The sequence below is a fragment of the Pseudophryne corroboree genome, chromosome 6, assembly GCF_028390025.1.
Source record: "Pseudophryne corroboree isolate aPseCor3 chromosome 6, aPseCor3.hap2, whole genome shotgun sequence".
Taxonomy (NCBI): Eukaryota; Metazoa; Chordata; class Amphibia; order Anura; family Myobatrachidae; genus Pseudophryne; species Pseudophryne corroboree.
Window position 1 is genome coordinate 86,674,879 of NC_086449.1, and position 23,218 is coordinate 86,698,096.

At 46.8% G+C, this 23,218-nt stretch overlaps 1 protein-coding gene across 1 annotated transcript in view; it reads left to right on the forward strand.

Annotated features, from left to right (window-relative positions):
* The window catches only part of LOC134934840 (uncharacterized), a 278,441-nt gene that overhangs the window by 248,483 nt on the left and 6,740 nt on the right, over positions 1–23,218 (forward strand). The window contains exon 2 of the mRNA XM_063930186.1: positions 21,822–21,857. Within this exon, the coding sequence (XP_063786256.1) occupies positions 21,822–21,857 (36 nt within the window). The remainder of the gene's footprint in view (positions 1–21,821; positions 21,858–23,218) is intronic.

Genomic DNA, 23,218 nt, shown 5'->3' on the forward strand with positions numbered 1-23,218 from the left:
CTTAATGATAGAGTCAAACTATCCTTGGTTCTGAAACAGATTAAGCCTTATAATCCGGGTATAGTTTGTCTCATGGAAACCCATTATTCGGTAGCCGTGTACTCTCCCTCAAAAAGCCCTGGGTCGGATGGACCCTTCATTCTACCATTCATCCGAACTGTAGTGGTTTATCTATGTTAATACATAAGAACTAGAGATGTGCACCGGACATTTTTCGGATTTTGTGTTTTGGTTTTGGATTCGGTTCCGCGGCCGTGTTTTGGATTCCGACGCGTTTTGGCAAAACCTCCCTTAAAAATTTTTGTCGGATTCGGGTGTGTTTTGGATTTGGGTGTTTTTTTTTTTCAAAAACCCCTCAAAAACAGCTTAAATCATAGAATTTGGGGGTAATTTTGATCCTATAGTATTATTATTATTATTATTATTATTATTATTAGTATTATTATTATTATGATTTCAACAGATTGACCACCCGTGAATCCTGGTTAAGCGACTGAAGGGCTCCATCCACAAGTCCCACATGCCTAGCGGAATCGCTCCATTTTAGCTCCTCCTTCAATCTCTCCAGCTGCTTCTGCAAAAGCCTGATGAGCCTGCGGTGGCTGAATGCCGAAAGTGGCCCGCAATTCTTCGGGCCACCGACAGCATCTCCATTACGCCCCTGTCGTTTTTTATAAAATTCTGCACCACCAAATTCATTGTATGTGCAAAACATGGGACATGCTGGAATTTTCCCACATGTAATGCAACACAATATTGGTGGCGTTGTCCGATGTCACAAATCCCCAGGAGAGTCCAATTGGGGTAAGCTATTCTGCGATGATGTTCCTCAGTTTCCGGAAGAGGTTGTCAGCTGTGTGCCTCTTATGGAAAGCGGTGATACAAAGCGTAGCCAGCCTAGGAACACGTTGGCATTTGCGAGATGCTGCTACTGGTGCCGCTGCTGCTGTTGTTGCTGCGGGAGGCAATACTTCTACCCAGTGGGCTGTCAGTCATATAGTCCTTAGTCGGCCCTGCTCCATTTGTCCACATGTCCGTGGTTAAGTGGACACTGGGTACAACTGCATTTTTTAGAACACTGGTGACTTTTTCTGACGTCTGTGTACATTCTCGGTATCACCTGCCTAGAGAAGTGGAACCTAGATGGTATTTGGTACCGGGGACACACTACCTCAAGAAATTCTCTAAGTCCCTGTGAACTAACGACAGATACCGGATGCACGTCTAACACCAACATAGTTGTCAAGGCCTGAGTTATCCGCTTAGCAACAGGATGACTACTGTGATATTTCATCTTCCTCGCAAAGGACTGTTGGACAGTCAATTGCTTACTGGAAGTAGTACAAGTGGTCTTCCGACGTCCCCTCTGGGATGACGATCGACTCCCAGCAGCAACAATAGCAGCGCCAGCAGCAGTAGGCGTTACACTCAAGGATGCATCAGAGGAATCCCAGGCAGGAGAGGACTTGTCAGACTTGCCAGTGACATGGCCTGCAGGACTATTGGCTTTCCTGGGTAATGAGGAAATTGACACTGAGGGAGTTTGTGGTGTGGTTTGCAGGAGCTTGGGTACAAGAGGAAGAAGGGATTTAGTTGTCAGTGGACTGCTTCCGCTGTCACCCAAAGTTTTTTAACTTGTCAGTGACTTCTGATGAATGCGCTCCAGGTGACATATAAGGGAGGATGTTCCTAGGTGGTTAATATCCTTACCCTTACTTATTACAGCTTGACAAAGGCAACACACGGCTTGTCACCTGTTATCCGCATTTCTGTTAAAATAATTCCACACAGAAGAAGTGATTTTTTTGGGGAATTTAACCAGGCATGTCAATGGCCATATTGATCCCACGGACAACAGGTGTCTCCCTGGGTGCCTGACTTAAACAAACCACCTCACCATCAGAATTCTCCTTGTCAATTTCCTCCTCAGGGCCAGCAACACCCATATCCTCATCCTGGTGTACTTCAACAGTGACATCTTTAATTTGAATATCAGGAACTGGACTGCGGGTGCTCCTTCCAGCACTTGCAGGGGGCGTGCAAATGGTGGAAGGAGCCACCTCTTCCCGTCCAGTGTTGGGAAGGTCAGGCATCGCAACCGACACAATTGGACTCTCCTTGGGGATTTGTGATTTAGAAGAATGCACAGTTCTTTGCTGTGCTCTTGCCAGCTTAACTCTTTTCATTTTTCTAGCGGGAGGATGAGTGCTTCCATCCTCATGAACCACTAGCCATGAACATAGGCCAGGGCCTCAGCCGTTCCTTGCCACTCCGTGTCGTCAATGGCATATTGGCAAGTTTACGCTTCTCCTCAGACGATTTTAATTTAGATTTTTGGGGCATTTTACTGAACTTTTTTATTTTTTTTATTTTACATGCTCTCTACTATGACATTGGGCATCGGCCTTGGCAGACGACGTTGATGGCATTTCATCATCTCTGCCATAACTAGTGGCAGCAGCTTCAGCACTAGGTGGAAGTGGTTCTTGATCTTTCCCTATTTTACCCTCCACATTTCTGTTCTCCATTTTTTAATGTGTGGAATTATATGCCAATAATATATCTGGAATTAGACGGCAGTAATGTCTGGAATTAGATACCACTATAGATACCAGATACCACTGTGCTTGGAATGATGATGACCTATGCACAGTGACAGGACACTACCACAGCACCCTACAGAAGCAAGATGCAGCACAAGACACTGGACTTTTAGTCACCACAATGCAGCACTGACACTGAGTGCAGATTTTGAGCACTGATCAGGATACTAGAAGTGACACAGAGCAGCAAGATACAGCAATAGCCTACTGTACTGTACTACTATATACTTTTGGTCAACACAATACAGCACTGTACTACTATATACTGGTCACAACAATGCAGCACAGATTGAGTACTGATCTGGATACTAGAACTGAGTCTGACACGGAGCTGCACGATACAGCGATAGCCTACTGTACTGTACTACTATATACTGGTGGTCACCACAATACAGCACAGATATTGAGCACTGATCAGGATACTAGAAGTGACACAGAGCAGCAAGATACAGCAATGGCCTACTGTACTGTACTACTATATACTGGTGGTCACCACAATGCAGCACAGATATTGAGCACTGATCAGGATACTAGAAGTGACACAGAGCAGCAAGATACAGCAATGACCTACTGTACTGTACTACTATATACTGGTGGTCACCACAATGCAGCACTGTACTACTATATACTGGTCACAACAATGCAGCACAGATTGAGCACTGATCAGGATACTAGAACCGAGTCTGACACGGAGCTGCAAGATACAGCAATGTTCTACTGTACTGTACAACTATATACTGGTGGTCACCACAATGCAGCACTGTACTACTATATACTGGTCACAGCAATGCAGCACAGATTGAGCACTGATCAGGATACTAGAACTGAGTCTGACACAGAGCTGCAAGATACAGCAATGGCCTACTGTACTGTACAACTATATACTGGGGGTCACCACAATGCAGCACACTGAGCACAGATATTGAGCTTTTCAGACAGAGAACGTAGCCACGTCCTCTCCGCTCAATCTACAATGCATGAGTGAAAATGGCGGTGACGCGCAGTTCCTTATATGGAATACGAATCTCACGAGAATCTGACAGCGTGATTATGACGTCCGGCCTCGTTCGGGTTAACCGAGCAAGGCGGGAAGAACTGAGGCTACCTCGGACCCATGAAAACCACGTGAAGTTCGGGGGGGTTCGGATCTCGAATAAGAACATGGGTTTTATATGCCAAAAGGTCCAGATTGATCCGTCGGGCTATTATGTTTTTCTAACAGGCTCCATTCATAATATCCTGTTTCTGTTATTAGCAGTGTATATCCCCCCTCCCTATACTCCTGCTCTTCTGATTAAAGCCTGTGCGTTTATTCAGAATTTTCACTCTGTGCCTATTATATGCATCGGAGATATTAATGCGGTTATGTGTGAATCGATAGATCGTTGGAGGCCCGACCCACAGCGTGTGCGGACTGAGGATACCCCTTTTGCACATCTGATATCTGAATTAGGCCTAGTAGACGTTTGGCACTTGCATTTTCCTACTGTGCAGAATTACTCCTGTTTTTATAGCTTTTATGGGGGGTTTTCTAGGATAGATATGGCCCTTCTTTCTCGTCAGCTGCTCCCCTCTGTGGCGTCCATTAAATATTTGGCTAGAGAGCTCTCTGATCACTCCCCAATTCTTCTAACTACCAACCTGGGCGGCCCTACGGGCGTGACCTTCTGGAAGTTTAACCCCTTTTGGTTGTCACAGATGGGTGCAGATTCTGACCTTCTGGTGCTGTGGGAGGAATTTGTGGTTCACAATCCGATTGAGACTGGGGCCTTGCTGATTTGGGATTCTTTTAAAGCTTTCTTGCGAGGGTCCCTGATTTCTAGAGTTGTTCACAATCCGATTGAGACTGGGGCCTTGCTGATTTGGGATTCTTTTAAGGCTTTCTTGCGAGGGTTCCTGATTTCTAGAGTTGCCCAATTGAAAATCTTTAGTAGGAAATCTGATATGGAGTTGGAGAAACGTAGTGTGGATCTTGAACAATTATATTTGCTTTCCGGTTTGCAGGCAGATAGGGTGGAGTGGCAGATAGTCCATAAGCAGTGGACGGATTTGCTGATTGATAAGTCCAAACGACACCTGCTGATCCAGGCTCATGATTTCTATATATAGGATGACCGTTCTGGGAAATTTTTAGCTTATTTAGCTGGAGGGGAGTCGTCCCTCACCACTGTGCACAGTTTAAGGAGGCCTGGCGTATCTATTTGTGTGGGTACTCCCCATATAGCCTCTGGCTTCTATGATCATTTTGTGGAGGGATACAGATCTAGCGTGCAGTACTCCTGTCCTATGCTTTCTGAGTATTTAGATACTATTATACTACCGGTGCTGTGCTCTGATTCTATACAGGCTTTGGAGGCTCCTTTTACATTAGACGAGATGTAGATTTCTATTAAGTCTTTCCCTAACAATAAGACCCCGGGTGTGGATGGTCTCCCTATTGAGTTGTAGAAGACTTATTTAGATTTCTATGCCCCCAAACTATTGTTGATTTTTAATGCTTTATTGGAGTTGGGAACTCTTCTCCCATCTATGGCAGAGACTTTGGTGGTGCTGATTCCGAAGCCGCGTAAGGATCCTCTTTCACCGGACTCATACTGTCCTGTCTCCCTGCTGTCAACTGATATCAAAATCGTGGCAAAACTACTGGCACTTCGTCTTAATGATGTGGTTCTTGAGCTGGTACATGCGAATCAAACCGGCTTCATGCCGGATAGGTGTGCTGCTCTTAATTTGCGGCGTTTATTCACTTATCTGCAGATGGCTGGTGGGGGGATGGATGGTGCGATTGTGGTGTGCCTAGATGCGGCACATGCTTTTGACTCTGTAGAGTGGCTGTACCTCTGGGAGGTTTTGGCGCGGTTCGGGATTGGCCCGAAGTTTCTAGCATGGATCAAGTTGCTGTATTCCTGTCCTGCAGCTAGGATTTAGGTTAATGGGTTCATCACGGCCTCTTTCTTGCTGGAGAGAGGAACCAGGCAGGGGTGCCCATTGTCCCCTCTGTTATTTGCGCTTGCCGTAGAGCCCCTGGCGTGTGCTGTTCGAGCTACCCGCTATAAAAGGATTTCAGGTGGCCGAGCAGGAGGAAAAAAATCGGCCTTTATGCGGACAATATGATTTTATATTAATCAGATATGTCAGGCTCTCTGCCTGCCTTTCTTGCCCTGGTGGAAGACTTTGGCTTCTACTCTGGTGTGCACATTAACTGGGATAAATCCGTGGTGTTCCCTTTGCTTTCTTCTACTATACAACCCCCGGACTATTATCTCCCTCTGCGGTGGTGTACACAGTTTAAATATCTGGGTATTCAGGTGTCTCATTCCCCTGCTAACTTTGTCAATTTAAATTTATCCCCCCTGATTCTTAATCTACATGCCAAGATTTGTATATGGCAGAAGCTTCCCTTATCAGTCACGGGCCGTATAAATCTCATCAAGATGATTGTTCAACCAAAACTTTTATATATACTTCAGAATGCCTCGGTTTCTATTACACTCTCACAAATTAAACGGATCTCCCGCTGCTTTGCCTCTTTTGTGTGGGGCTCTAAGAGGGCACGTATAGCGGTTAAAACATTGTACAGGTCTCCGAACGCAGGGGGCTTGGCCCTCCCGGACATGTATTTATATTATTTGACCACGCAGTTAGTTCAGTTGGGAGAGTGGTTTACGCCAGGGGACTATGGTAATTTACCGGTGGCTCTCCTTGATAGGGTGGGTCTCCGATTTACCCCATTGCAATTTCTTTTGGCACTACTCATCTTTTCCCTCTGTTACACATGGCTTCGAAAGTGTGGTCTGCGGTCACTAAAATGATGACAGTCCAGAATATTGATCCATGCTCCCCTATATGGAATAATATGCAGTTTACTGAAATTCGTCTCCTGGAGGGTAGTGCTGGCTGGATCTACTATGGAGTCTCTGCTGTAGGCCATCTCTATCATGATGGTGTCCTCCGTTCCTTTAAATACCTGGCCTCCGTCCACATATGATATTCCTAGGTATTATTTCTTCAGATAACTTCAGCTCCGTCATGCCTTGAGTGCGCAGTGGGGGGGTACAACTCCGTCATTCACTGAAGCCCCGGTCCATACCTTGGTTCGGAATATGCCCAGTCGTAAGACTATTTCGATGCTGTACTCCTCCCTTCTTTCCCTCTCTAGTTTAGATGGTTTGGATGCGCTACTTACTAAATGGGTGGTTGATTTGGGTGTGTTGGAGGATGAGGATTGGGAATACGTTCTTGGCTCGCCGAGGTCTGCCACGGCCTATGCCAGATTCCGGCAGATCAAACGGTATATTTTGCACAGGGTCTACTGGACCCCGAGTAGGCTTTTTAGAATTGGAGGATCAGCGTCGGACGTCTGTCCTAAATGTTCCGCTCCTGCTGCTGGTTTTTGGGGGTGTGGTTCGTTTTATCGACAGTATCTAGGTCGACAATGTTTAGGTCGACCACTATAGGTCGACAGTCACTAGGTCGACATGGATGGAAGGTTGACAGGGTTTCTAGGTCGACATGTGCTAGGTCGACAGGTCTAAAGGTCGACATGAGGATTTTTTTTTGTGTGTGTCGTTTTCTTCGGAAAGTGACCGGGATCCCAAATTAGTGCACCGCGTCCCCTCGCATGGCTCACTTCGCTCGCCATGCTTCGGGCATGGTGCCTTCGCTTCGCTCGGCACACTTTACCGTTATAATCGTAGTCCACGTGGATCGTTAAGTATGAAAAAAAATGTGAAAAACTCATGTCGACCTTTGGACCTGTCGACCTAGAAACCCTGTCGACCTTCCATCCATGTCGACCTAGTGACTGTCGACCTATAGTGGTCGACCTAAACATTGTCGACCTAGACACTGTCGATCTTCAGACCGGATCCCGGTTTTTGGCACCTGCTATGACTTTGTCCTCGAGTGGTATCATTCTGGAGAGTACAGGGATTCAAATACCTCTTCTACACCCGCATATATGTGTCTTTGGTCTGGATTTAGAGATCTCTTTGCGTGCTTATTTTAGGGTATTAGGGGGTCATTCCGAGTTGATCGCTAGCTAAAAATGTTTGCTACGCTGCAATTAAGTAAAAATCCGGAACTTCTGCGCATGCGTATGTGGCGCAATGCGTACGCGCAATGTACTTTCACAACAGCCGATGTATTTTTCACACAGGGTCTAGCGAAGCTTTTCAGTCGCACTGCTGGCCACAGAGTGATTGACATAAAGTGGGCGTTTCTGGGTGTCAACTGACCATTTTCAGGGAGTGTTCAAAAAAATGCAGGCGTGCCAGGAAAAACGCAGGCGTGGCTGGGAGAACGCAGGGCGTGTTTGTGATGTCAAATCCTGAACTGAACAGTCTGAAGTGTTCGCAAGCGCTGAGTAGGTGTGGATCTACTGTGAAACTGCACAATTGTTTTTTGTAGCCGCTCTGCGATCCTTTCGTTCGCACTTCTGATAAGCTAAGATACACTCCCAGAGGGCGGCGGCTTAGCGTTTGCACGGCTGCTAAAAACAGCTAGCGAGCGATCAACTCGGAATGACCCCCTATGTTAACAACCTTCTAACTCTGGCTCGGCTGTGTATAGCTCGCACGTGGATGGGTGGCGGCCCACCCTCTCACACGGCTTGGGTGGCACTAGTTAATACCACTCTGTCACATGAGCATTTTATGTTTACCAAACGTAACTGTCCTGGAAAATATGATAAGATTTGGGGTCTCTGGCAGAACTTCAGATTTTCTCGTGATCCCCCTACCTAGCCTATACTGTATGTATGGTTTGCTGCTTAACCTTGTGCCTGATGCTGCTGCTGACCTCCCTCACTGGGGTATATTTACAAAGGTCCCGATTTTGACCGAGATGCCGTTTTTCTTCAAAGTGTCATCTCGGTAATTTACTAAGCAAAAATCACGGCAGTGATGAGGGCATTCGTAATATTTTGGAAGTCCTAGGAAAAAATCACGAATAAATACACCATCGGTCAAATATGCCTGCAATTTGGTAGAAATCGGGAATTTACTAAAAAGTGCAAATCACAAACACTGCCGACAATAGCCAAACACTGCCGTGCAGAAATACAATTCGTAAAAAAATGCTAAAAAAAAACAGACCTGCTTTTTTATCCCGTGTTTGGATAGGCATGCAGGGATCCATGAGATCCGTGCATGTTTATCAGTGGGAAGGGGATGGGAAAGTGTTCATTTTTTTAGAAAAAAAATTGCGTGGGGTCCCCCCTCCTAAGCAAAACCAGCCTCGGGCTCTTTGAGCCGGTCCTGGTTGCAAAAATATGGGCAAAAAATTGACAGGGGTTCCCCCATATTTAAACAACCAGCACCAGGCTCTGCGCCTGGTCCTGGTTCCAAAAATACGGGGGACAAAAAGCGTAGGGGTCCCCCGTATTTTTGAAACCAGCACCGGGCTCCACTAGCTGGACAGATAATGCCACAGCCGAGGGTCACTTTTATACAGCGCCCTGCGGCCGTGGCATTAAATACCCAACTAGTCACCCCTGGCCGGGGTACCCTGGAGGAGTGGGAACCCCTTCAATCAAGGGGTCCCCCCCCTCCAGCCACCCAAGGGCCAGGGGTGAAGCCCGAGGCTGTCCCCCCCATCCATGGGCTGCGGATGGGAGGCTGATAGCCTTTGTTGAAAGTGTTGAATATTGTTTTTAGTAGCAGTACTACAAGTCCCAGCAAGCCTCCCCCGCAAGCTGGTACTTGGAGAACCACAAGTACCAGCATGCGGCGGAAAACCGGGCCCGCTGGTACCTGTAGTACTACTACTAAAAAAATACCCCAATAAAAACATAAGACACACACCTTGAAAGTATAACTTTAATACATACATCCACACCACCATATACACATACTTACCTTATGTTCACACGAGGGTCGGTCCTCGATTCATTGTATTAAAGTCGGCAGTGTTTTACAAGTCACTCACGTAAAACACTGCCTAAAAAAACGAATGACATCGACATCGGAAAAACCGAAAATGCAGAATACGGCAGTTTAGTAAATTAGTCGTAATAAATTCAAAAAGTTGCATATTTACACTTTCGATGTCATTCGTGATTGAACTTTGACCTCAAACGGAAAATTACGAATGTTAGTAAATTTACCCCACTGTCTTCATACCTATATGCCTGTATGTACAACTGACGATACTATGCACTTGAAATGTATATGACTTTTTGTTTTTGTTTCTGACTTGTCTGTTATAAAATTTGAAAACTCAATAAAAAAAACACTTGACTTAAAAAAAAAAAAAACTAGCAGTTCTTCCTCCTGATATGTAACACAATATACAGTATATAGTAGGATAATGGTTATTGTCGCTGAACACTACAGGCTGGGTGGAAGTGGGGTAAGAAAGGGTGGGAATAGATGGAGGATATGAAAAGAATAGCTCACTCTGTGTATAAGATAGCAGTGTTTACTGCAAAAAAGGTTTAAAGCACATAAAGGGATAGCTACCCCATTTCTAGCAATCTATAAATATGGCAACAAAATATATCATGTTACTTAAAACCCGCATAGCAAGATATGGGTTAATACTGAACGGTATGTGAATGTACCGAGACCTGCAGTGGCAGCTGTGGGTGACCAGTTGGTGTCTGGCAGTGGCAGCGCCCTTACGGCTTCATACGCGCACGCAGGGGACTTTCCGAGTACTTGGAAACCCCCCCTGCCTGCCGATCCATCGGCGTAGCTGACCGATGCTTTTTAAAAAAAAAAAATATGCAGAGGAGCTGAGCACCTTTATCATGGCAGCTGCGGCGTCCTGAATCTACTGTAGTAGGAGCTGCGGCGCACAGCTCCTCTCTCAGGCAGCCGCAGCTCCATATGGGAAAAAAAATATATATATATATAAAACTTATCTGGAAACCCCTCCCTAAAAATCCTGCGTTTGCCACTGGGCTTGGCGCCGTACGCATCTGCATAATGTGTCTATTGGGCCAGTCGGTCCTGACCTCACTAACAATAGTACATTTATTATTTTACTAGAGATCTCATCACAGTGCCATGCAGTGAGGTGAGGCAGAGCCTTTCTTGTCATACTGTAATAACGTTTGCGTCAGAGTTTTAATTATATACAGTATATGAAAAATACAAAGAGTATGTTATTTATATATATATAATCTTCTTTGTGTTATTCTAATCATTTTTATAGTCAAAACTTTGGAGTAAAATGTCTATGACAGGAGGGACAGTGCCTCACCTGCCTATCTTTTCCGCACAGCTCTTATTAAAGCTCACCAAATTTACTGCAGTATATACTGCTGTACATGTGTATAATGGGCCTAAATTAGACCTGATCGTAGCCCTGCAAAATTTTGCAGGACTATGATCAGGCACACAGACATGCCGGGGGACGCCCAGCACAGGGCTAGTCTGTCCGCATGTCAGGCCCGACACCCTACCCCCACAGAAGAACTAAAGCATCGCACAGCAGTGATGGTTTTGTACTTCAGAAGCAGCTCCTGGCTGGGAGCTACTCGTCGCTGCTCGGGTCGCAGCGGCTGCGTTTGATGTCACGCAGCCGATGCGGCGTGGCGCGGCCCGGCCACACCTGTACTGGTCAGACCGCGCCCACAAAATGGAGGCCAAACGCCACCATGCCGCCCCCTCCTGCCCAGCGACCGCCTCTGCCTGTCAATCAGGCAGAGGCGATCGCTAGGCTACGACAGACCCGATCGCTGCTGTGCGAAAACGCACAACAGCGATCAGGTCTGAATGACCCCCAATGCCCACATGAACCCTTGTGATCATATATTGTGTGTAAAGCTGGCTCTGGTACTAGCTAGTATCTCTTCACCCATTTAACTCACCGCACATCCCTGTCTCATCAGTATCACAAATGAAATAATTAGCACCAACTGTGCAACTTTTACAGTGTGTCAGCAAGTAATAAATACCACCTGTGCACTAACTAGGAGATCTGGAAACATGCACTGCTCCAATATTCCGCAGAACAAGGGACATGGATTGTAGAATGGTGTCCACATATGGAATAAAACATTTAGCTCACATGGCCTGGCCCTACTGCCACATCTAATGACTTACTGCAATTGATGGTCCTGTCAGTGGTGGCACTGGGGCTTCCGTTTTACGTCACTTTGGGGGCGTGCCCAGAATCTCCAGAAAGGCTGGGCTGCTTCCAGACACTGTTACTGCACTGCCGCCTGTTTCTCAGTGACAGGAGCCAGGTGCTGCAGTATAATGTATCCGGCATTTAGGTGTCACCCCTTCCAATGGAGACACCCAGGTGCGGACTAAACCCCCTTTGTGATGCCACTGAGTCCTGTATATGTCTGAAGTACTATATACATTGCACTCTTTATGAGGCAGAATATAGCTGGTTAAGTGCTAATAATGCCCTCTTGCATTTGGAAACTCCCCTCTAGAAATCCTGCATTTGCCCTGGTTACCCCTTCAAAATGCACATGCAAATGATTTTATGTCACATTGAATAAAGTCTGACAACCAGGGCCGGCGCTACCACTAGGCAGCTTTAGGCAGCTGCCTATGGGCGCCGGCACTTTAAGGGCGGTGCTGAGTAAAAAAAAAATGTAAGGCCACCGCGTCCCGGCTCACTAGGTGTCTTTCCTCTTGCTCCTTCACTGCTGCGTCGCTCACTCCCCCTCCCTTCTCATACCCGCCCCGATGTCCGGGGGCGGAACATTCACCCAGGGAGGAAAGGAAAGGACTTCTTCCCCTAACGTAACGGCACATCCGTCACCGCCCGCCCCCGCTATTGCCGCCCGTTACTATAGCGCCGCACCGCGCTGGCGCACTATGCTGCCTCCGTCATGTGTGTTCTGCTGCTGGGAGCCGGGAGCGTGACCGCAGTGACAGCGTCACGCTCCAGGAGCTGTACACAGGCAAGCGGGCTCGGCTCCTCTTCAGTTCACGGGGATAGGCAGAGTTGCGCAGCGGCTGATCCAGGAGTCCAGGACAGTATAAGTCTGAAGAGTCTGTCCTGGACTCCTGGATCAGCCACTGCGCAACTCTGCCTATTCCTGTCAATCTCCCTTTCTCTCTGCCTATCCCCGTCCTGGAGCTCAGTGCCGTCACTGGAGTTTATCTACATGATTCTTGCTTTCCGGATGCCCAGAGGGGGTCATGCAAGTCAGGTTCTGTTCCTGACCATAAACCACCTGCACAGGGATGGGATCTGCCACATTCCGGGGGCCGATATCATATGTAAGTACAGAACATACTTATCAGTAGTGTGAGAGATTGTGTGTGTGTGTGTGTGTGTGTGTGTGTGTGTGTGTGTGTGTGTGTGTGCTACAGAGGTGGCGTTCTCCTAGTACCTCTATACTTAGCAGTAAGCCTTCCTCACCGTCCACCTACATTACTCCTTTCCTCATCCTCAGCCACAGTCCTCATTACAGCACATAGCATCACACGGCTGCAGATGCCTGGGCGTTAGTTGTGTAGTTAGTGCCTGGGTTTCGGTTGCGTAGTTAGTGTCTGGGTGTAAGTTGTGTAGTTAGTGTCTGGGTGTCGGTCAGAGGCGTAACTAAGGGGGGGTTGGGCAGGGCACGTGCCCTGGGTGCCGTAGCAGGCCGAGCAGAGGGGGGGTGTTGCCGGCCAGGTCATCATGCCCGCCCCCGCTATTGCCGCCCGTTACTATAGCGCTGCTGCCGCCCGTTACCATAGCGCCGCACTGCGCCGGCACACTATGCAGCTCCCTGCCTCCGTCCTGTGTGTGCTGCTGCTGGGAGCCGGGAGCGTGACTGCAGTGACAGTGTCACGCTCATGGAGCTGTAAAGGCATGCGGGCTCGGCTCCTCTTCACTTCACGGAGATAGGCAGAGTTGCGCAGCGGCTGATCCAGGAGTCCAGGACAGTATAAGTCTGAAGAGTCTGTCCTGGACTCCTGGATCAGCCACTGCGCAACTCTGCCTATCCCTGTCAATCTCCCTTTCTCTCTGCCTATCCCCGTCAATCTCCCGCATTGCCTCCTCCTGCCTTCTGCGTCTCCTCCCGCTTATCTTATATCCCCCCATGGCCGCATAATGTTTTGCTGGGCTGCGGGGTCCAGAAGCATTTGAGCACTGCAAATACTGGTTCGCCCAGCTTGTGACACCACGGAGCTGCCTCCCCACCTGAAGGTACTGTCTGTATGTGTAACTGCTCTCCAGAGCACCTCTCCTCTACTGAAATCTCTCCCCATTGCCTCTCTCCCTTGCGCTCTCTCCCCCCATATGCCTCTTTCTCCTCATGCCAAGCCCCCCTCCTCTCTTCCTCCTAATGCCCCATCTCTCTTCATGCCTCCTTTCTCTCTGTATGCCTCTCTCTCCATGCCCCCTTGTTATCTCCCCCCATGTCCCCCCTCTAGAATACCGTGTCCTAGAATGTGAATTTTGGTTCATACTGTGTCCTAGAATGTGAATTTCGGTTCACACCGTGTCCTAGAATGTGAATTTCGGTTCACACCGTGTCCTAGAATGTGAATTTCGGTTCACACTGTGTCCTACAATGTGAATTTCGGCTCATTCAGTGTGCTACAAGGTGAATTTCGGCTCATTCAGTGTGCTATAATTTGAAAGGGGCACCAATACTAGAGAGTATAAGGGGTATTACTACACTGAGGGACATGCCCCGTTTAGTGGCCACGGCCCCTTTTCCGGAGCGCGCGCGCATGATTTCACCCTTCGCTTTTTTTTTGGGGGGGGGGGGGGGGCGCCATTAATGATATTGCCCTGGGCTCCAAAATCCCTAGTTACGCCTCTGATAGATATATATATATATATATATATCAAATTTTTGGGGGGGGTTTGCTGATGATTTGCCTAGGGTGCTGGGAAACCTTGCACCGGCCCTGCTGACAACAATTCTCACTTTAAAGGGTAAGGCTTATAATTGTAATAGATAAACTCAGTGTAGATGAACGTTGGACCTCTGTGTACAGATCCCTATCTAGCCTCCAGCAGGGGGCACCTGTGCCATGCTGGGGTCTATCAGCTATGTTGGTGTATTTTCATCCCTGTTCAACTGAGAGAACACTGACTGAATTCGGGCTGAATGAAATGCCAGTGGGCGGGATGCCGGCAGTCAGAATACCGATTGTGGCATCCCGCTGTTTAGAATCCCGACAGGGTTTAGGAAGCTACCCCTCACCCCCATACCCATAACCCTCTCTTACAGCAGCCTAACCCTAACCCATGCCTAACCTTAACCCCCCTCACTGCAGCCTAAACCTAACCCTCTTCTTCCCCACAGCCTAAACCTAACCCCCCATAGCCTAACCCTAACCCTCCGTGGGGTGCCTAGCTCTAACTCCCCCTCCCCGTAGCCCAAACCTAACACCCCCTTCCCACAGCCTAACTCTAACCCTACTCCAGCAGCTTAAACCTAACACCCGCAGCTTATCTCTCCGACGTCCCGGCAGTGACTTGATCGGGATCCCTGGTGCTGGCGCCAGCATTGTGATCCTATGTGGGGTTCCGGCACCGGCAATCTGATCAGTGTAGGAATTCTGGAATAGGTCTTTTGACAACCGGGATCCCGACCGGATCCCCACTGACCAGCATGTGGGAAGGGAGAAGGCAATTCCTAGAACAATTGTATATTTACTCATTACCAGTGCTATTTTTCAGTAGTAACTGAGGCCCTCATTCCGAGTTGATCGCTCGCTAGGTGCTTTTAGCAGCAGTGCACACGCTAGGCCGCCGCCCTCTGGGAGTGTATCTTAGCTTAGCAGAAGTGCGACCGAAAGGATCGCAGCATTGCTACTAAAAAAGATTGTGCAGTTTCAGAGTAGCTCAAGACTTACTCCTAGCTAGCGATCACTTCAGTCTGTTTAGTTCCTATTTTGACGTCACAAACACGCCCTGCGTTCGGCCAGCACTCCCCCATTTCCCCAGGCACGCCTGCATTTGTATCTGACACGCCTGCGTTTTTCAGCACACTCCCAAAAAACGGTCAGTTACCTCCCAGAAACGCCCCAGTCCTGTCAATCACTCACCGATCAGCAGAGCGACTGAAAAGCATCGCTAGACCTTGTGTGAAACTGCATCGGCTTTTGTGAAAGTACGTTGCGCGTGCGCACTGCGCGCCATATGCATGCGCAAAAGTGCCGACTTTTTGCCTGATCTCTGCACTGCGAACAACGTCAGCTAGCGATCAACTCGGAATGACTTTGATTAATAGCTCCACCCCAAGATACGGAGTTCCTGAACCTATTTTTCCAGAAATATACTGTAGTGCTGCTTATTACACAATATTACATTTGCATTTCCTCAATTACAGCAGTCACTTTATGGAAGGAGTAAATGCTTTAATTGCATCTAAATTACAGCAATAATAAATTAAATGTCTGACATACATACATACAGTATGTATGACAACATTGACTAAGTTATATACCGCACCTATTATTCCATTATGAGTGGCTTAACACGTTTTTATTAATAATAATTGCATAGTCTATATCACACTCTGGGGCAGATTTATTAAGCTCGGTGAAGTAATAAAGTGGAAGGTGATAAAGGACCAGCCAATCAGATCCTAGCTACCATGTCACAGGCTGGGTTTGAAAAATGACAGTTAGGAGCTGACTGGCAGGTCCTTTATCACCTTCCAATTTATCACTTCACCGAGCTTAATAAATCTGCCCCTCTGTCTTGAACATAAGAGTTTATTAAGAGTTGTAAAGAATTTATGGCTAAAATGCAATCACAGAAAGCAGCCGACGGGCGTATTATGCAGAGCCTCAGTGGCGCCACAAGGCGGGTGCGGGGGGTGCGGCCCGCACCCGGGTGTGATGCCTGGACAGAGCCGGCCCTAACCAATATGATGCCCTAGGCAAGATTTTGGCTGGTGCCCCCTAGCACCACCGCTGGCTCTGCCTCTGACCTTGCACCTCTTTCCCAGCACCATCACCCCTCACCCATAGCAGTCCTTGTACCTCCTATATTTTAAATAGGAACAGTTCGCACATTTGACGCACAGCCCAAAAAGGGGCATCTTCTTGCTGGGAAGGGACATGGCCACACAATAGTAACCCCAATTCCAATTACGCCACACAGTACTGCAACTTTATTCACATTTTATCTTGCGATAGTGTCCATAATTCATATCACATCCCACAGTAGTATCACTTTACCTTATAAACGTTACTCCTCTCAGTAGTGCCCCTTATTCACATTACATCACACTGAATTGCTCCTTATTCACATTACATCACACTGATTTGATCCTTATTCACATTACATCACACTGATTTGCTCCTTATTCACATTACACCACACCTTATTGCTCTTTATTCACATTAGACGACACAGTAGTGCCCTTTCTATATGCAATTTATACACATAATGCCACACATTAGTAATGCATTTATACACATAATTCCACACAGTAATGCCCCTTACACATATGAGACACATTAATGTCCTTATAAACATAATTCGCCTTACATATACACGACACACATAATGCCCCTTACACACATATGCTGAACACTATTGCACAGCGAACCTACCCACCCACACACAACACTCACACTGACGCTAACACTGTGACCTCTGCCTCTGCTTGGATACTGATGTGTCCTCATACATCTTGCCTCAATGCTAACGTTGGGCACCTTTTTTTTTATGAAAATGCATCTTATTTACATTGCTATGTGGTTAGGATGCACAAGCAGCCTCTGCTGATTAAACTGATATGCAGTATGCCTATATACTGTGTGAGACTGTGGCTGTATCTGCATATGAAATGCTACACACAGAATATAGGCATGCAGCATATCATTTTAATCAGCAGAAGCTGCTGATGCCCCTAGGCATATCAAATGCCCTAGGCAATTGCCTAGTTTGCCTATGCCTATGGCCGGCTCTGCGCCTGGAGGAGGGTGACACCAAATGTCAGTTCCTCCGCACTGACAGGAACCAGGTGCTGCAGTGAGAAAGTCTCCTACAGCACCCGGCTCCTCTCACAGAAGAGGAGCCGACAGTGGACGGAGACTGGCTCTGGGGGAAGCCCAGCATCTCCGGAGATGCTGGGCACGCCCCCAGAGTGACGATTCCGGGATCCTGTGAAGCCACGCCCCCTAAGTGCAAGGCCACGCCCCTTTTTGCCGCGATCGCGGCATGAGATCCGGGGCGCGCACCGGGTGTCACCACACCCGGTGACGCCTCTGCAGAGCCTACAGGGTTGGCTGCATACACAACGTGGCAAGGGTAGGTACTCCAGGGGGTATATTTACTAAGCTCCCAATTTTGACCGATTTGGTGTTTTTTCTTCAAAGTGTCATCTCGGGAATTTACTAAACTCAAATCTCGGCAGTGATGAGGGCATTCGTATTTTTTTGGTAGTCAAAGAAAAAAATACGAATGAATACACCATCGGTCAAACGCAGCTGTTTAGGTATAGAACTCGGTAATTTACTAAAAATTCTATTTCACAAACACTGCCGGCAATAGCCAAACACTGCCATGAAAAAATACAATTCATAAAAAAAAGCAGTTTTAAAATAGACCTGCTTTTTTTTACCGTGTTCCGATAGGCATGCACGGATCCATGAGATCCGTGCATGTTTATCAGTGGGAAACGGTGGGAAAGTGTTTCAAATCTGAAAAAAAAATTGCGTGGGGACCCCACTCCTAAGCAAAACCAGCCTCGGGCTCTTTGAGCCGGTCCTGGTTGAAAAAATATGGGGGAAAAATTGACAGGGGTTCCCCCATATTTAAACAACCAGCACCGGGCTCTGCGCCTGGTCCTGGTGCAAAAAATACGGGGGACAAAAAGCGTAGGGGTCCCCCGTATTTTTTGAACCAGCACCGGGCTCCACTAGTCTGAGAGATAATGCCACAGCCGGGGGACACTTTTAGCTTGGTCCCTGCGGCCCTGGCATTAAATCACTAACTAGTCACCCCTGGCCGGGGTACCCTGGAGGAGTAAGAACCCCTTAAATCAAGGGGTCTCCCCTAGAGATGAGCGGGTTCGGTTCATCAAGATACGAACTCCCCCGAACTTCACCTATTTTACACGGTTCCGAGGCAGCCTAGGATCTTCCCGCCTTGCTCGGTTAACCCGAGCGCGCCCGAATGCCATCATCCCGCTGTCGTATTCTCGCGAGATTCTTATTGCATACAAAGAGCCGCGCGTCGCCGCCATTTTCACTCGTGCATTGGAGATGATAGCGAGAGGACGTGGATGCGTTCTCTCAGTTTCTGTGTTCAGTGTGCTGCAAATATCTGTGCTAAGTGTGCTGCAAATATCTGTGCTCAGTGTGCTGCAAATATTTGTGCTCAGTGTGCTGCAAATATCTACGTTCTCTGCCTGAAAACGCTCCATATCTGTGCTGCATTGTAGTATATAGTAGGAGGACAGTGCAGAATTTTGCTGACCACCAGTATATATATAGCAGTACAGTACAGTAGTCCATTGCTCTACCTCTGTGTCGTCAAGTATACTATCCATCCATATCTGTGCTGCATTGTAGTTGTGCGCAGTATATAGTAGGAGGACAGTGCAGAAATTTGCTGACCACCAGTATATATATATATAGCAGTACGGTACAGTAGTCCATTGCTCTACCTCTGTGTCGTCAAGTATACTATCCATATCTGTGCTGCATTGTAGTGCGCAGTATTATAGTAGGAGGACAGTGCAGAATTTTGCTGACCACTTTTTTTAAGTGCTGACTATTTTTTTAAGTGCCATCCTGTCTGACACTGCAGTGCCACTCCTAGATGGGCCAGGTGTTTGTGTCCGCCACTTGGGTCGCTTAGCTTAGCCATCCAGCGACCTTGGTGCACCTCTTTTTTTCTTTGCATCATGTGCTGTTTGGGGACCATTTTTTTAAGTGCCATCCTGTCTGACACTGCAGTGCCACTCCTAGATGGGCCAGGTGTTTGTGCCGGCCACTTGGGTCGCTTAGCTTAGCCATCCAGCGACCTTGGTGCACCTCTTTTTTTCTTTGCATCATGTGCTGTTTGGGGACCATTTTTTTAAGTGCCATCCTGTCTGACACTGCAGTGCCACTCCTAGATGGGCCAGGGGTTTGTGTCGGCCACTTGGGCCACTTAGCTTAGCCATCCAGCGACCTCGGTGCACCTCTTTTTTTCTTTGCATCATGTGCTGTTTGGGGACCATTTTTTTAAGTGCCATCCTGTCTGACACTGCAATGCCACTCCTAGATGGGCCAGGTGTTTGTGTCGGCCACTTGGGTCGCTTAGCTTAGCCATCCAGCGACCTCGGTGCAAATTTTAGGACTAAAAATAATATTGTGAGGTGTGAGGTGTTCAGAACAGATTGGAAATGAGTGGAAATTATGGTTATTGGGATTAATAATACTATGGGATCAAAATGACCCCCAAATTTTATGATTTAAGCTGTTTTTGAGTTTTTTTTGTAAAAAAAACACCCGAATCCAAAACACACCCGAATCCGCCAAAAAATTTTCAGGGAGGTTTTGCCAAAACGCGTCCGAATCCAAAACACGCCGCGGAACCGAATCCAAAACTAAAACACAAAACTCGAAAAATTTCCAGTGCACATATACTTGATTTAAGGGGTTCCCACTACTCCAGGGTACTCCGGCCAGGGGTGACCTAGTTAGTGATTTAATGCCAGGGCCGCAGGGACCAAGATAGAAGTGTCCCCCGGCTGTGGCATTATCTCTCTGACTAGTGGAGCCCGGTGCTGGTTCAAAAAATACGGGGGACCCCCGTTTTTTTTGCGCCAGGACCAGGTGCTGAGCCCGGTGCTGGTTATTTAAATATGGGGGAACCCCTGTCAATTTTTCCCCCATATTTTTACAACCAGGACTGGCTCAAAGAGCCCGAGGCTGGTTATGCTTAGGAGGGGGGACCCCACGCATTTTTTATTTTTTTTATTTTAACTCTTTAAACACTTTTTTAAGGTACCCAATGAAGCCTTGCACGGATCTCACAGATCCGGCCGGGAGTCATTGTGTTAAGTTTGGCAGTGTTTTACTAATCACTTCCGTAAAACACTGGCCGAAATTACGAATGACATCGACATCGGAAAAAACGAAAATGCAGAATACGACAGCATAGTAAATGTGACGTAAAAAATTCAAAAAGTTGCAAATTCACACATTCTATGGCATTCGTGATTAATCTCCCTCCAAATCGACACAAATATGAATTTTAGTAAATACACAGGAGGTGTGACTTCATAATGATAGTAGTAAATGCCAAACATACAGTACATAATTTGTACACAGTACAGTACCTGTCAGGAAAGTGTTACTAATAGCTAATAAAGTTGCACTATAATTGTCAATTGCAATTAAACTGAAATGCATATACAAAATTAAAAATTTTATTAAGTTCAAATCAAGAACATATACACTGCCTTTCCCATTAAAAGATCAAATGGAATATGTTTTATTGCTGCTTACTGAATGCAAGTATCACTGTAATAATGCAAGTAGATGGCAGCAGTAATGTCACCCTTACCCTGTGTTCCTGCCACCTCACCCCTGTGCTACTCCTTTGCCCTTACCCTGCGTTACCTCATCACTGTAATAGCTCCTTACCCAGGGCCATAGTATTCATAAGGCTGACTATGCTGAAGCCTAGGGCCCCGCAGGGTTTATGACCTGTCAGGTTTTTGATGAGGCACTATTACCTCTGCCCTAGGGCTCCAATGTACAAGATACACTCATAGTCAGCTGAGGTTTGTTTTGAGACAATGGGGAAGAGAGGGTGCAGCGGACCAATAGCGCACTCAGTGTTGTGATGTCATGCCGCAGCCTCCTTCCTTATTGTGCTTTCATGAGCATCCAGTCTATTTGTGACATTATTACGTATGCTCAAATGTTCTTACGTGCCGTTGGGACCATCCAAAACAGTTATTTTCTCATTCAGCAAGGCACGTGGATCACTGGACCATGGGATTACAGGTTGGGTTGGAGTGTGGCTCTTTAACTACTGTAATTTTAATTGTAGGCTCCTCCCATGTGCAAACCTATCATGCCAGTTTTCTCTAGGTGCCTCTAGGTACTGATGGCTACATCCCGCACCCCACTAAATGTAATCCTCCCTTATTGATCATATATATATATATATATATATACCCACATATAGGTTACCTATAAATTAATCGTGCCTCCACCCAGACTAAATGTTTAATTAGGCTTGCCTGGGTAAGCCTCCCTCAATCCCTGTGTAGGTGTACCCTTGTTGTTGTTTTTTTCTTTTATTAAATAACAGATCACAAATATTTTTACCTGCTTTCTCTTCCAGGAATCATGGATCAACTCCAGCTCACAGATGCAGGTGGTAAGTATAATTTATAGTAACAACATATCACAATCATGCATTAATGACTTTTATGTATTAATGAAGAAATATCATACATCTACAACATTTCCCAAATACCTATACATTAATGGGTTGCATGCAATACAAAAAACAACTATATATTTTTGCAAATGGTAAAAATGAGTGACCCGGGTACTCTTATATCTGTTGTGCACAGTTACAGTTGGGGCCCATAAAATTACAATCTATATATATGCATAACAGTACTATGTGATATCCAAGGTGTAGTCTCAGTAATGTCATGGCTGTGGTTGTCCTCCTTATAAACGGGGAAAAAAATCCTTCCTCTATTCTTTGGTAGGTTAATCTTAAATACCTGTCTATATTGACTCTTTTAGGTTTAAGTTCCCCTTCGCCTTTTACAGTAGAAGCATCACTTTTACTCCATTAATGAGGATTTATGTGCTACAATGAGCATACATGTCCAGTAACCAGGTATCCTTCTAGATAATGCTGCATTCACACCGCAAATGCCGGGTCCTACCCGGTAAGACAAACGTGTACTTACCGGGTGGGATCCGGCATTTGCGCTCTGTTGCAGGCTTCCCGACCCGGCAATATACCGGGTCGGTTGCCATGACAACGGAGGCCGCAGCAGCAGCAGGGGCGGGGGTGGAGGCGGCGTCGGGAGATGAGCTCATCTCCAGCGCCGCCTCTCCCTATCTTGTGAATGGGAACCGTGTCGCATCGACACGGCTCCCATTCACACCGCACCTGACCCGGTAATCAACCCGGGTAAAACCCTTCTTTTTTACCGGGTTGATTTACCGGGTCAGGCGACCCGCTAAATCGCCCAGTGTGCTTTCACATCGCACACTGACCCGGTTCGACACGGCAATATGCCGTGTCGGTACCGGGTTATTTGTGTGATGTGAAAGGGGTATTAGTGTTACTTAACACACTGTTACTTAAGTTTCTTTTCCAAATAACCAATTATCTTCCTGTGGCTTGTGACTGATATACTCATATTTGGTTACAGTTTCAATTGTTGCTTCTAAAAATGTCTCAGTAAAGGACACAATATTACCTTCAGCCTGGGTAAATTAGAACAGTCCCTCAACAATGCTGTAGATTAAATATATACAGACGCAGCTGTGCTTTTAATCTTATTAGTTGGATGTCACTATTTCTCAGAATGGGAGGTGGCTTTACAGAAGTAAATATAGCAGTGATCAGAGGGTTTGTCCTTAATTAAAGTTTATTAAGTATCACTTTAGAAAGGCAGTTCCTCCGCTAATGTGCTCCCAAATTTGACTTCCACTGTTCTATATACAGTTCCCTGCAGCATTGTCTTCTCTACCACTTTAGGAGCGGTTGCA